This window comes from Amblyraja radiata, chromosome 29 (assembly GCF_010909765.2).
Source record: "Amblyraja radiata isolate CabotCenter1 chromosome 29, sAmbRad1.1.pri, whole genome shotgun sequence".
In the NCBI taxonomy this organism is placed as follows: domain Eukaryota; kingdom Metazoa; phylum Chordata; class Chondrichthyes; order Rajiformes; family Rajidae; genus Amblyraja; species Amblyraja radiata.
The window spans coordinates 12,969,056-12,984,145 of NC_045984.1; the positions used below are offsets into that span (position 1 = coordinate 12,969,056).

At 36.5% G+C, this 15,090-nt stretch overlaps 1 protein-coding gene across 1 annotated transcript in view; it reads left to right on the forward strand.

Annotated features, from left to right (window-relative positions):
* The window catches only part of LOC116989331 (signal-transducing adaptor protein 1-like), a 77,914-nt gene that overhangs the window by 15,092 nt on the left and 47,732 nt on the right, over nt 1–15,090 (forward strand). Inside the window, exons 7-11 of the mRNA XM_033046598.1 lie at nt 740–809; nt 2,095–2,197; nt 2,889–2,981; nt 3,728–3,796; nt 7,826–7,915. Coding sequence (XP_032902489.1) covers nt 740–809; nt 2,095–2,197; nt 2,889–2,981; nt 3,728–3,796; nt 7,826–7,915 — 425 coding nt within the window. The remainder of the gene's footprint in view (nt 1–739; nt 810–2,094; nt 2,198–2,888; nt 2,982–3,727; nt 3,797–7,825; nt 7,916–15,090) is intronic.

Here is a 15,090-nt window from a genome sequence, read left to right on the forward strand (position 1 = left end):
TAAATGCTATCTCTCCACATTGAGCGATTGTGAACCAGGGAGTGAGTGGGCATGTTGTATTTTTCAAGAGGGCTTTGGGAACATATTTGAATATTTTCCTCTGTCCACGTGATAATCTCCTCCCATGATGGAACTTGAAATAGCTTGTCTGTTTTATGAGTCTGCTGTCAGGCAAGCACATTATGTGGCTTACCTTTACAGAGCTCAAGAGTGTATTGGGTACTCATTCAACCCTAATATGAATGCATGCTTCATGTACCTATAGAGTGTAACTGAACCCTTTCCAACATGAAAAGAAGGGTCTCCACCCAAAACGCCACTTATTCCTTTTCTCCAGAGATGCTGCCTGACTTGCTGAGTTACTTGAGCATTTTGTGTCTGTCTTTGGTGTAAACCAGCATCTGGTGTTCCTTCCTACACATGATACCTGCCATAACTGATTTTACAATGTGAAACATTGGAAATTATGTTATTCACCATCTCTACTTAAGGAAACTGTTCAAATATCCTAAACACTGGAGGCTCCAATTCCGGGAATATGTTAATTGCGCATTCATCAAAGGTTAAAACCAAACGATTAGATAATGTCAAGCCTGGGCGTTCTGGTTTTTATAACTGCAAAGGGAAGGGAAAACTGTAAGTTAAGGAATTGAGTAGCATTGCAAGCGATGTGATGGGAACATTGGATAATGGTCAAAGAATGTTAGAAATACCATTTAATAAATGTGTTCCATTTCAGCATGGCAATCGTAAACCACTACCGGATAAATTGTTTGGACAGTGGTTACATCATTGACATTGATGATGGAGTAAGTAAGCTTTTGAATAATTACTATCTCCTTGCAATCATTTTGAGTCTATATGATTCAGCTGATGATGAGACTTCCAAAATGTTTCTGGATCAAAGAGCAGAAGGATAACTGCGTTTATAGATTGAAATGAGGGCAGCAGTGGTAATTTGGCCTTAAAATACCAGCAGTGCAAAGGAAGAAAATGTCACCTGGCACTTTAATGCCATAATGGTCATCCAGTAAAATATGATCTGCAGGTTGGGTAAATTGGGATTTGGGGATTCTGCACCCTTTGGCTGAGTAACCTTCCGATACGACACATAGAATCTCTCTCTGAGAATAAGCACTGAGGTGTCAGAAAATAATAACTTGTGGAATTATACCCAGGAAGACAGCCATCCATAGAGCAGAAACGGTGGTTAAAGTAACTTTGTTTTTTGTAACTTTTTCAAGTTCATTATTGTATTGTTGACCAATTCTGGCCCAGTGTTGATCCTTGAATCCATCACAGTAGAGTCTGGGTGTGTGCTACTTTTGCACGGCATTGCCTCTATGTCACTCTCAACCTTCTCAAATGGCCAAATAAAAATTCCTTCTTGCATCTCCACCATTCTACCCTCCATGACAGGTAATGCCTTCTGATTTCACTCCCCACGGCACATCTATTTGGTAACTCACACATAATACATTTAGTGTAATGATGTAATAAAGTGATTCATCATTGTTTCACTCTAATAATTGTGAACAATATCTAATGAACATATGTGCAATCTACTATATTGCAAACCTGCCAGGCTGCTTGAGCGGGCTATTAGAAAACTTTGGTACTGAGCCGCTTGAGAATATATTTGAGCAGAAGAACAAATTCTTAGTTATCGGGCAGGTATTAAACACAAGAGAACTTCTAAGGCTTGGGAGTGAATTTTCGAGCTTATGGTCTTGCCAGCTGCTGCCAAGGGCCTCTAACGTAGTGAAACATTTAGGAAATGTTGGCATGATTAGGAGCCCAGAATTGGAATAATGGAGGCATCTTGGAAGGTTGTGGGGCTGGGTTAGTTTACAGAAATATGTTGGGATTTGAAAATGTAGGTGAGACTTTTAAAATTACCTGACGAGGAGCTGTTCATGAGGGGAAAATAAAAATGATACCTGTTTTTTATGTCTTAAACCATATCTGCTTGTGACCTTCCTGATGCCATTTACAATGTAATGTAACTTGCAATGTAAATACAACCTCTTTATGACAATGGTACATTTGTAGTTTGCAGTACAATCATGCAATTTGTGTTCTGGTATTTTCCAGATCTTGTGCAACAGTAGACAGGAGATCATCGACTATTTTATTCAACAGACCAAAGGAATTCTGAAGCCTTTAGAAATACCGGAGGACTACGAAATTAATCTGAGTATGTTTTGTCCTTTAATTCTTAATGGATCATTTGTTTTTATAGACTGGATAGTATTCACTGCTTTTTGCAATCTTCTTTGTTCCTGAGCATTCGAGTTGCTGAACCAGGCTGTGATGCAAGCAGTTACTATGTTCTCCACTATCCACCTTTAGAAGTTCTAGAGAGTATTTGTCAACATGCCGAATCTCCTCAATCTTCTAAGGAAGTGGAGCTGTTGATGGGCTTTGTTTACGAAGGCATCAATGTATTGGGTCCAGGACAGATCTTCAGAGATATGCACTCCCAGGAATATGAAGTTTTGAAGTTGAGCACCTTAATTAATGTTTATGATGGAGTGTGTACATTTCTTTTAATATTTATCTGTATTTTATTCCCTTTGGCTTCCGATCTTTGTGAGAAGGGAGGTGATTTTAATCTTGACTGGCAAAATACTGATCAAATCGACCATTAGCTATACAAACAGTGTGATTTTACTTTCAATTGACTGCATGCAAACTGGCAGCTGATCTAATTGTATTTGTTTTGCATTAGGAAGGTTTGATTAAAATTACTTGTTTCCTTATATTTTCCCAACTTCCTACTGACAAAGGGACATTCAAGTTGGGGACCAGCTTGGTAACATTGCGATACTTCTTGTGTTCGCTGTAAGCTGCATGTTGGTGTTAATTTCCATTACTCCTACCTTCAGGTATTGTGGTGGAAGACGCTGAAAGTGGAGAACTGATTCATCAGAAGCTGCCTACAAGCCCAAAATTAGAAACTAAGACAACACCTCAACAAGGTGAGCATAATAGTTATATTAGTCTATTTTGATGATGGGACCAGGGTCAGTATTGCCTCTGAGAAGACCAAGGCTTGATGGCACTGGACCTGTGCCTACTGGAGTTTGCAAGGATGAGAGGGCACCTCCTTGAAACTTACACAATAGTGAAAGGCTTGGATAGAGTGGATGTGGAGAGGATTTTCCACTAGTGGGAGAGTCATCTAGGACTAAAGGTCATAGCCTCAGAATTAAAGGAGTTTCCTTTAGGAAGGAGACGAGGAGGAATTTCTTTAGTCAGAGGGCGGTGAATCTGTGGAATTCTTTGCCACAGAAGGCTGTGGTGGCCACGTCAATGGATATTTTTAAGGCAGAGATAGATAGATTCTTAATTAGTATCACGGATTATGGGGAGAAGATAAGAGGGAGAGATAGATTAGCCATGATTAAATGGCGGAGTAGACTTGATGGGCCGAATTACCTAATTCTGCTATCACTTATGACCTTAAAAATTATTCTGACCATGGACAAACAAAGATAATGAACAAAGACTTTTAAACTCGAGTTATTCCAGATTAGAGAAGACACCTCTGAGGAAAAAATGTGTGCAAAGGAAATCTGCCATTTGAAGTGGTCATGCAATCTGCCTTTTCCTGCTCGGACTCCAGGCAAACGTCTACATAATGTTTCATGTTCACTATCCATCTACCCTTCTCACTGAAAGTTATGGTTCCTGCAATGATCATATTTCCAATCTTACTTCGCAGTTAAAAGGAAACTAAATCCAAAGAAGCCTGCAATTATCGAACCAAAAACATGTAGCCTCGACAACAATGGCAAGCTTTTATTTTGAGTTTCCAAACTGCACTGTTGCATGTTATTCACATTTTTCGGGGAGAATTTCTCCAACATGCTTTGTATTTTAAGTTTCCAGTTTTCTCCCACCTGCTTGACACTGACAAAGGTTCATGTGAAAGCTTTGATCCTAGTGGTCAGTTCCCATGTAGCCAAGTCACGAGTGCCATGATTTTGACTGCCAACTCTTCTACCAAGACCTAATCCTTGTGATTCCCAACTGAAATTCTGACCTCTATTCCAATTGTCCCATGCCTTTTCCTTGAGTGTTGTGAGCAATCAAATCTATAGTTTAGAACATAGTACAGCACAGAAACGGCCCTTTGGCCCACAATATGTGCCAAACATGATGCCAAGTAAAACTGATCTCATCTGCCTGTGCATGATCCCTATATTCCTTGCACTTCCATGTGCCTCTTAAACTTAAATGGTAGCCCCTTGCATAACTATCCTGGCACACGTCCTCTATGGAGGGCAAATTTTGAAATGTTCCCTTATTGACTGCCATGAAGGGCATGTTGTTTTCCTGGGGTCCTTGGTCCACACTCCAAGATGGGGCACTAAGTCTGCTTTGAACGTCTTTGTTGCATTCATGCAAAACAAAACGCCACATAATGATGCTGTTACTCTGTGTTGATCTACCCAAGTAATAACTTTGGGTGTGAGAGCTACTGTGCATTATCAATGAGAAGCGGGGGGGGGGGGGGGGGGGGGGGGGGGGGGGGGACTTTCTTAAAAAGTAGGATAACATTAGCTACCCTCCAATCCACCGGAACTGATTCTGAATCTATAGAATATTGGAAAATGATCACCAATGTGTTCATGATTTCTGGAGCCACCTCCTTGAGTACCCTGGGATGCAGACCATCAGACCCTGGGGATTTATCAGTCTACCCAATACTATTTCTCACCTAATGCAAATTTCTTTCAGTTCCACTGTCTTCCTAGATCCTCTGTCCTCTAGTACATCTGGTTTAATAAAAAAAGCAGTACCCTTTAATTTCCAAAAAACGACCAAAATGTGCTTATTAGCAGTGTTTCATATCTTGCATCAGAATAGATTTCTATTCATTGGGAAATGCTTGTTTTTCTAAGTTTTTTTCCTTTGGAACAAGAAGAGTTTGGAGCCCCATCTGGTGGACACATCATTCTTCTCTTTGGTGAACGCAGGTGGTAGGAGGAGAGACTGAAAGGACATTTTTAAGTGTTGGAAATCTGTGGTTTAAAAAAAACCCTGGGAACATGTTGGAAATACTGGGTTTTGCGGCATCTTTGGAACGAGAAACCGTGAACGTTTCCTGTAATAGCAAACCCACCTCTTGTCTCAGTGCAGAAATCTATGATAATTATTCCTCCTTTACTATTGTATCCTACTGGTGATTGGTGACAAGAATATTTGTATGGTTAGAGGAATGTCAGAAAATTAATTATACAGATACTGTGTTGATTTATACAATTAACCTTTGGTCCTTGGGCCTTGTGTGGTGCTGTGATTTTTTGATTGAATGGATATGAATGTCAGTAGTCTCAGCTATGTCTAATAAGAATTAGATTTTAGGGGTGGCCCAGAATGACTCCTCATCAACTCATTCTCTATCGAGATGTACTTTGTTTCAATTATGTTATTAACCAAGTCCAGCCAATAGATGGCAGATAGCATATCTGCCAACAAATGGCAATATCATAAAGCATATTGGTGATTTGCTTTTCGAGGTGCGTTTTGATATATTTGGGATGGTTTGAGCTGGGTCCCAATGGCTACGATCCCATGGCACAAAATTAATTTGTTGCAAACTGTTTGAAATTGTACATTTAACATTGGTGCTGGAATATGAAGGTTTTGCATATTAAAAAATCTTTGAATGTGGCATGACAGGTTTGGTAAGGTGCACAGTGAATTCTTTTCTTCAAAAACAAAGAGATAAGACATTTGTACGGTAAAAAAGGGTTGGTCATCATAACTGCATTTATGAAAAATGCAATTGTGCTGCATTTTCTTCATTGTTAAGTACTAGACTACATTGAGGGTGGACGAAGCAGATTGGTTGATTACTATAAGAAGTGACATGACATACCAAGTAACTGGCAGGACCATGAGAAGAGGAGGAGGAGGAAATTGGCATTAATTATAAAGTTCCTTCAACAAGCTCTCCCAGACACCAGGGACTGAATGGTCTATTACAGTATATTACCATGTGGTTTTCTAAAGGCTTGTGTTGTATATCACCCTGCATATTAAAATATTTTATAATTTTAAAATCTAAATAAAAACAGCGAGTGGGATAAGTGTAGATAGGCATGATGGTTGCCATAGACACCGTGGGCTGAGAAGGCTGTTACTATAATGTATAACACTATGACTATTACACTTTTGTGAAATCCAGTTAATACACAAAGTAAGTGTCAAATAGGGATAAGGAAAGTCAATAAAATGATCTAACTATAATGTGGGGTAATGTCTAGTTCCTTCTTCCATAGTTGCGTGATATGAATTCCAGAAGATGGCAAGGTGGAGATAGCTGATGCAAACCTTTTGCATTTCTACCAATAGTTAACCCAGTCACTTTGACCACACCCTTTAACATTATATCTTCAAAATGAGCTTAAACCTTTATTAAATAGCCCCACCCTGTTTTTTTTCATTCTAACTATGTACACCATGTAAAAATTGTTTTACAGTTGCATCTTAATTTCACCATTCCCACCCTCTTAAGTATAGAAAATCTAGGGACTAGAAGTTGTAGAATGGGGAATAAACAAAACCATAGTCGCCGCTATACTGGATGGTCTAATGTTTAAAAAAAAAAAGGAATTCTGCCCTATCCCATGGGATTATGGGGTCATAGAGATAAAATACAGAAACGGGCCCTTCAACTCATCAAGTCCATGCCAACCATCTTTAAACTCATTCTAATCACGGCAAAGCAGAGAAAGAAGAATTTGGGGGGCGGTACAGTAGCACAGCAGTAGACTTGCTGCATTCAGCGCCAGAGACTCGGTGTTATCTATATGCTGTTTGTACATTCCCCCTGTAACCGCGTGGGTTTTCTTCAGGTGCTCCGGTTTCTTCCCACATTCCAAACATGCAAGCTTTGTAGGTTAATTGGCTTTTGTAAATTTTCCCTAGTGTGTAGGATAGTGCTAATGTGCAGGGTGCTCGCTGGTTGGCATGGACTCAATGGGCCGAACGGCCTGTTGCCACGCTGTATATGAAGTCTTTAAAAAAAAGCACATGGTCACAGGGCGAAAATGCTAATTCAACACCTCACCCGTGTCATGGTTGAACCTGGTTCTCTGATACAGTTAGGCAGCAGTTCTACTAACTGCGTCACTGTGCTGCATTACTATGGTGATGAGCTAGGATTTATTTGATGTTCTTCCTGCTAGTTGCTAAAAACTGGCAATCTGGCACGCAGGATTTTGTCAGTGCCAGAAGGGCAGATGTCCAAAACTATTTGATTTCAGTCCTATTAATACAAACAGTTTTATAATTTGTTATGTTTAGGATGCAACGGAGAAAGCTAAGATTATTTTTCACTGAACCAGATGAGATTAAGGGAAGAATGTAGTAACAAGCAACTGCAGATGCTGGTTTACAAAAAAAGAGACAAAGTGCTGGACGGGCAGCATTCCTGAAGATAGGTGACGTTTTGGGTCGGGACCCTTTTTGAGACTGACGGGAACCAGGGCCCTAGTGAGTTTAAGGACAGCAGGGGTCAGGATCAGACAACTGTTTCTCTGTTTATCACTGTATTCTTGGGGAAAGAATAAATCAACTGAATTTTCATCCCGTACATAAACTGGATTTGTCCTGATCCCGGACCATTAAAGTGTCGGGAATTGTAGATGCTCTGCAAGTATTTATGTTGCCCTTTTACAATCATTAAGTAAATATAAATAAATTGTAGCGTCACTCTAGAAGATACTGCTTCAAACAAAAGGAGACATTGACTAAGAACACCATGGATGTGCTGTTTTCTTGAACATCTGCTTTTTCGTTTCTTATGCAGGAATGGCTAAGGAAAAACCACGAACATATCTAAAAATTGAGCCACAAGCAAAGCCTTCTCAGCCCGTCAATCTTCATGGATTAATGCAGGGTGAGTGGAAAGGATGGGTAATGTGGGCATTGGGATATCCTTGTTTGTGACATCTCATCAAGATCTTATTGTGGCAAGTGTGCAGATCTTCATCTGCCAGGGATACGTGCCGTATAATTTGAGGATGGAGTTAATGAATTCCACAATATTTTCTGTCTGTGAAATTAGTCGAGGGAACCTTCTGAAAGCCCTTAACCTCCCATCTCAAATTTCATCTGATAAAGATTCATGAACCACAACATCTGTTTCACAGTGGCCAATAGCACTTAAAATCCCAACCTAACTTAAGGTGTGGCACAATGGTACAGCTGGCGAAGAATGAGTTTCTGGAACTCGATGGGCTGAAGGACCTGTTAACGTATGCTGCATGACGGATGCCAGTGAGTTAGCTGATATTACAGTGCACACTTCAACATCCTTGTACAATAATTACACACTCTTCTTTCATCCAATAGTTTGTGCCTCTAACAATTTTGAGCGCACGACATTTAAATATCGTTACATACTTTCCTCTTTTTTTTTTTAAACCCCCAGCAGGTTTTAGTATAGATCTGGGCTTCTCTGAACTGTTTGTTGTAGTGTGCATGCCATTAATGCAAAGGGAAAACACCTCGAAGGCTGGAGTTGTACTGTGCACAAAAGGTGGTTGTTTAGAGATACAGCATCATCCCATTCGTTAACACTATCCTACACACTGGGGACAAATTAAATTTTTTACTGAAGTCAATTAGCCGACAAAACCGTAGGTCTTTGGTGTGTGGGAGGCAACCAAAGCACTCGGAGAAAACCCACAAACTCCTGCAGTCATCTTATTCAAAGACTTTACTCAAAGTAGATTTGAACATATATTTGTCCATTTCTTAATACCATATCTGTCTCTGCATTAGTCAAAAATTCTGAAAAGAGGGGAAATTTACAATTAAAAAAAAAAAAAATTTAAACCATTTCTCCACCAGATATTACCGAAGAGCTCAGGGAAACGTTGAAGCATAGAAGGGCAGCAAATAGTGACTGAGAGACTTCCTGCTTGGGTCCATTTTCTTTCATGAATCAGAGGAGCACCAGGTGAAGTATTTGAATAAGAGCTTTACAGGTGACATGCTTGAGCATGTAGTATGTGACTTTCAAAAACTGACTCTCGTTCAATGATAAAATTTTGCAAAAGCTGTATATTTAATCTTGATTCTGAAGCACGGTTTGATCATTTGTATTCATGGTACTTCTAGTTTAATGATTGTTGTATCAATACTGATTTAATTGAGAAGTATGTCATAATGCAGTATATTTGTTAAAGTGCCAGGAATGAATGGGATGCCCAACCTGGACTGTAAACGGGAAGAGAAAATGTGGAGGTTAACAAATCAAGTTTACCTGCTCCACAAACACCCTACTGCACACGACCAGATTCCCACATTAAACTTTTCATTAATGCCTGTCAATATAGAAAATATCCTTTTTTCCCCCCCAGGGATTAAATGCTATTAAAACACCAGTTTAATGAGCCTTGGGTGGAACACACCTGCTCTAAAATTGGGTGGCTACAGGAATTTGAAAGGAGGGAATCAGTCTTGGCATGTATATATTGTAGGCAGTCAAGAGGGGATTGGTATTATGAGGTTTTGTTCAATTGGTTGGTTGGCGGCAGAGAAGGAGTGAGAGGGATCTGGAGGGGCAGTGACGCTCCAAGGGAAATTTACAGAACCTTTGCTAAGAGAGATAAGATATTAAGAATCCATGACAAGTGTGAATCAAACCCATTGTTTCTTAGCTATGTTTAATATTTTTAACAGATCAATGGGTCATAGTTTTCTAGTCCTCTTCCTTAGTGCCAACAACAACCTTAATTAAATAAAGAAAAGTGTATATTATATTGCAGAGAAAAAAAGGCTTAAAAGAGTGAGCTTCACCCAAGAGTGCAGCTTTCCTCTTGCATTTTGCCTGAATCATAATTGTCTGGAGGTGGTAGTTAACACTCCATATTTACAATAATGTGTGCTTATTCAAAAAAGCTGAGTAACCAGCAGTGCTGTGTATTTTATCTTAAGAGATTTCTGTAAAGATGCTCTTGAAGTAACTGATATTTAGGAACTTAAATAACTTCTTAATAATGCACGTTGAAATATCTAGCAGAATATCTTGCTTTTGTTTTCTATACATGCAAATGTGCAACTCTTTATCTGTGTGTAATCAAAGGGAGGAAACCTCTTATTTTTCTGCCATTTACAGGGGAATTGACCCCCTAGTTAAATTAACACTGGGCAAAAGTTAGAACTTCACGTGTCCTTTCAATAATGAGGCACAAAGAGTAACAGTGGGATACAATAAAGCAAATAATTTTGTATGTAATTATTGGTTATATTAATTCATGTATTTATATTTAATTATAACTTGTTACTTATTTTGTAATAAAGTCTTCCTTTTTGAAAATATTTTTTATTGGAGATAGGTACATAACCATTTACATAATTACAGTCTTACATTTTTAAATTGATAATATTGTCAATTATTATTACATTGTCTCCAATACTTTTTGCCTTTTTTTTTAAACTAGATAGAACTAAAGAGATAGATGAAGTAAAGAAAGAAAAGAAAGAGAAGAAAAACAAAAACAAAAACAAACAAAACAAAAAAACAAAAAAAAACAAAAAAAAAAAAAAAAGGAAAAAGTTAGTTAAAGAAGAATGGAAAAATTTATTAAAATAAAAAAGACTTCATTCGAGATATATTCGTACATTTCAGAGTATAGTATTTCATCCATTCTTTAGCCCGCGTGCTAGTCAGGTTCCTGTGCTGAACTATTCTGACCCTTTAAGTAATCAATAGATTAGATTAGATTAGATTAGATTATTCCTTTAATAATCCTTTTCAGGAAATTACAGTGCCACGACAGCTTCAAGACAAACATAACACCACGCTTTCATACATAACAAGTTAAAATACGTTAAAATACAAGTTAAAATACAATTAATTAAAAAAAAAAGTGCAGTTATTTATGCTCATTATAAAGTCTTATAGCAGCTGGTAAACAGGACTTCCTGTATCTCTCCGTTTTGCACATTGGTGCAATCAGCCTCTGACTGAAGATGCTGCTCTTGATCACCTTCAGGGCATGGAGTGGGTGAGTGGGGTTTGTCATTATAGAACCTAGTTTATTTAGAGTTCTGGCCTCTGCCACCTGCTGGACCGATCGTTGCTCAGCCCCGACCACTGAGCCGGCCTTCCTGATTAGTTTGTCCAGTCTGTTTATAATAAAAGGAGACCATGTTCCAACGAATAATTCCTGTTTGTCCAACAGGGAAAATCTGATTCTTTCCACGTTTAAGGTCTGCGTCATTTCTATAATCCACATTTTGATTGTGGGGGCCGTAGGGCCTTTCCAAAATTTTAGAATTAATTTTTTTCCTGTTATTAAACTATAATCAATAAAGTTTCTTTGTGTTGTTCTAAGTGTTTGATTTAATTCTAATATTCCGAGTATTATTAATTTTGGATCTGGGTACAATTGTGTGCTGGTTACTTTAGATATTATACTAAAAATATTTACCCAGAATTTTTTAATTTTTATACAGTTTGCAAACATATGAGATAATGTAGCTTCTAAATGTTGACATTTATCACATATAGGTGAGATATGTTGAAAAATTTTATGTAGTTTTGTTTTTGAATAATGTAACCTATGTATTACTTTAAATTGTATTAGAGAATGTCTGGCGTTTAGTGAACACTGATGTATGTGTTGCAAACTTTCTTCCCAAGTATCTTTCGTTATTACTTGATTTAATTCTTTTTCCCATGTTTGTCTGTGCAAGTCCGTCGAAGGAATGTCACTGTCTAATAAGATATTATATATATAAGATGTTAATTTTTCTGTATTAGGATGTTTGTTCCAATATTCATCAAGAATTTCTGAATTTCTAATTCGAAAATTTTGGGAGTTCGATTTTACATAATCTCTAAGTTGAAGATATCTGAAATAATTATTTCCTCGAAGTCCATAAGTCTGTTGCAACTCCTGAAATGTCAGAAAAGTGCCTTCCTTGTAAAGTTGTCCCATATTTTTAATTCCATAATTCTTCCATTGTGTAAAACCCCCGTCCAACCATGAAGGCTTAAACAAAGGATTATTCACAATTGGAAGAAAAAGTGATAAATTATCTAATTTTAATGTCTTTTTTAATTGTTTCCAAATTCGTATAGCACTAAATATTATAGGGTTTTCCCTATAAATTTTTTTGTTTAATTTAGACGTAGCAAATAATATCGAACCGATATCAAAAGGTAAACAATCTTCCTTTTCCATTTTTAACCAGTCTGGTTGATGATCTATTTCTTCCAACCAGAAATTCATATTTTTAATATTAACTGCCCAGAAATAAAACAAAAAATTGGGTAAAACCAAGCCTCCATTTATTTTTGATTTACACAAGTGTCTTTTGTTTATCCTATGATTCTTATAATCCCAGATAAAATCATTAACAATAGAGTCCAATTTTTTTAAAAAGTTTTTTGCCAGATATATCGGAATTGTCTGAAAAAGGTATAATATTTGCGGTAAAAAAATCATTTTTATGGCATTGATTTTGCCAACCATTGAGATAGGAAGTGTTTTCCAGTATTGAATATTCTTATGTAGTTTGTTCAGTAATGGGGGAAAGTTTGCTTTAAATAATGATGTATATATCTTAGTTACATAAATACCTAGATATTTAAATTTTTCATTTACTATTTTAAATGGAAATTGTTGTATTATCTGTTTGTTATGTTCCCTTATTGGCATAATTTCACTTTTATTCCAATTTATTCTGTATCCTGAAAGTGAACCAAATTGGGTTATTAGCTTTAATAAGTTTGGAATACTAATTTCTGGTTTTGTAATGTAAATTAATACATCATCTGCGTATAGAGAAATTTTATTCACTGTGTCCTTTGTGTTATACCCATGTATTTCCGGATGCCCCCTAACTCTTTCTGCCAGTGGCTCAATAGCAAGCGCAAATAATAATGGAGATAATGGGCATCCTTGATTACAACCTCTAGATAGGCTAAATTTAGATGACAACCTTTGGTTTGTAAATATTCTAGCCGTGGGATTTGTATATAACAGTTTTATCCATGTACAGAATTTCTCCCCTAGCTGCATATTTTCCATCACCGAAAATAAATAAGGCCATTCGACCTGATCAAATGCTTTTTCAGCGTCAAGTGAAATTATTGCTAGATCTTCATTAATAATTCTCTTGGAATATATAATATTAAATAATCTTCTTAGATTATAATATGAGTACCGTTTCTGGATAAAGCCTGTTTGGTCAGGGTGTATTAATTTATTCATCACTGTACTTAATCTATGCGCTAGTATTTTAGTTAAAATTTTCTGATCTGTATTTAAAAGTGCAATTGCTCTGTATGATCCCGGGTCTTCCAGATCTTTATCAGCTTTAGGAATAAGTGTTATTATAGATTCATTTAAAGTGTCTGGAAGTTTCTGTTGAGTGTATATATATACTCATACAGTCTTTGTAAACGTGGGCTAAGCAAATCATAATTTTTTTTATAAAATTCGGAACCTAAACCATCTGGTCCTACTGCTTTACCATTTTTTAAAGAGCCAATAGACTCCTCAATATCCTTTATCGTAATCTCCCTTTCTAATAATTCTCTATCGTTTGAATCTAAACCTTTTAAATTACATTTTATTAAAAAATCTGCTATTCCTTCTGATTGTGCTACGGTTTTAGTTGAATAAAGGTTATGATAGTATTGGAGAAATCTATCATTTATGTCCTTGGGCATTTTTAATAATTCTCCTATCTCTGTTCTAATTTTATGAATTGTTTTTTCCCCTTCCATTTTTCGTAACTGACGTGCTAATCATTTTTGTGGTTTGTCTCCAAATTCAAAATGTAATTGTTTGGTTTTTTGATAAAGTTTTATTACTTGTTCTGAATACATTTTATTTAATTTATATTTCAATACAGCAATTTTATTATGTTTTAAAGTAGATGGCATTCTCGCATTTTCTATATCTAGTTGCTTGATTTCACTTTCCAATGTTTGTTGCTTAATCCTGTTCTCTTTATTATAAAATGCTTGAGCAGAAATTAATGTACCTCGAACATACGCTTTAAACGTTTCCCACATAAGAGAAATAGGTGTGTCAGGGTTGTCATTTACCTCAAAAAATATTTGAATCTGTTTAATAATATATTCCTGGCATGATCTTTCGTTCAAAATTTGTGGGTTAAATCTCCAATATGCTTGTTTCTTGGACATTCCATTTAATTTAATCATGAATGTTACAGGTGCGTGATCTGAGATTATAATGTTATGGTATTTTGAATTATAAATAAATGGGATAAACGTAGAGTCAACTAAAAAATAATCTATTCTTGAGTATGTTTTGTGTACTGGTGAGTAAAATGAATATTCCCGTCCAGTTGGGTTTTCTATTCTCCAGACATCCTTAATATTAGTGGTATTAATAAATGAATTTAGAAATACGCTTGATTGAGATTTTACTTTTTTTTGCCTTGATGATCTATCTAAGTATGAATCTAATGTACAATTGAAGTCTCCTCCAATTATTAATTTATATTGTGTAAATTCAGGAATTTTATTAAATGTTTTATTAAAAAACTTGGGGTTATCAAAATTAGGCCCATAAACATTAAGAAGAATCACTTTTTCTCCATTTAACTCTCCAACTAATATAATATATCTACCATCAATATCCACTATTGTTGAAGAGTTCTTAAAAGGTATTCCTTTACGAATTAGTATTGCAACTCCTCTGGACTTATGGGAAAAGGAGGAATGATATGATTCAGCGATCCACTTAGCTTTAAGTCTATGTTGAGATTCCTTTTTAAGGTGTGTTTCTTGAAGAAATATTATATCTGTTTTGATTAAATTTAGATGTGCCAAAACTTTACCTCTCTTAATTGGTTCATTGATTCCCTTGACATTCCAACTACAAAATGTTATTCCCTGACCCCCTCTTGTCATATTAACATCTTGCATATTGTTTCTAAGGTGGTCTATAACCGAGCAGAAGGTACAACACATAGAACCTGACCCTGCTCCCGAACCTCAAATAGATGAATTTAAAATCATATCCATCGCTCTTCCGAACACATCTCCTTGTATTAGTCTTATTTTTCCATTCAAACATTAAG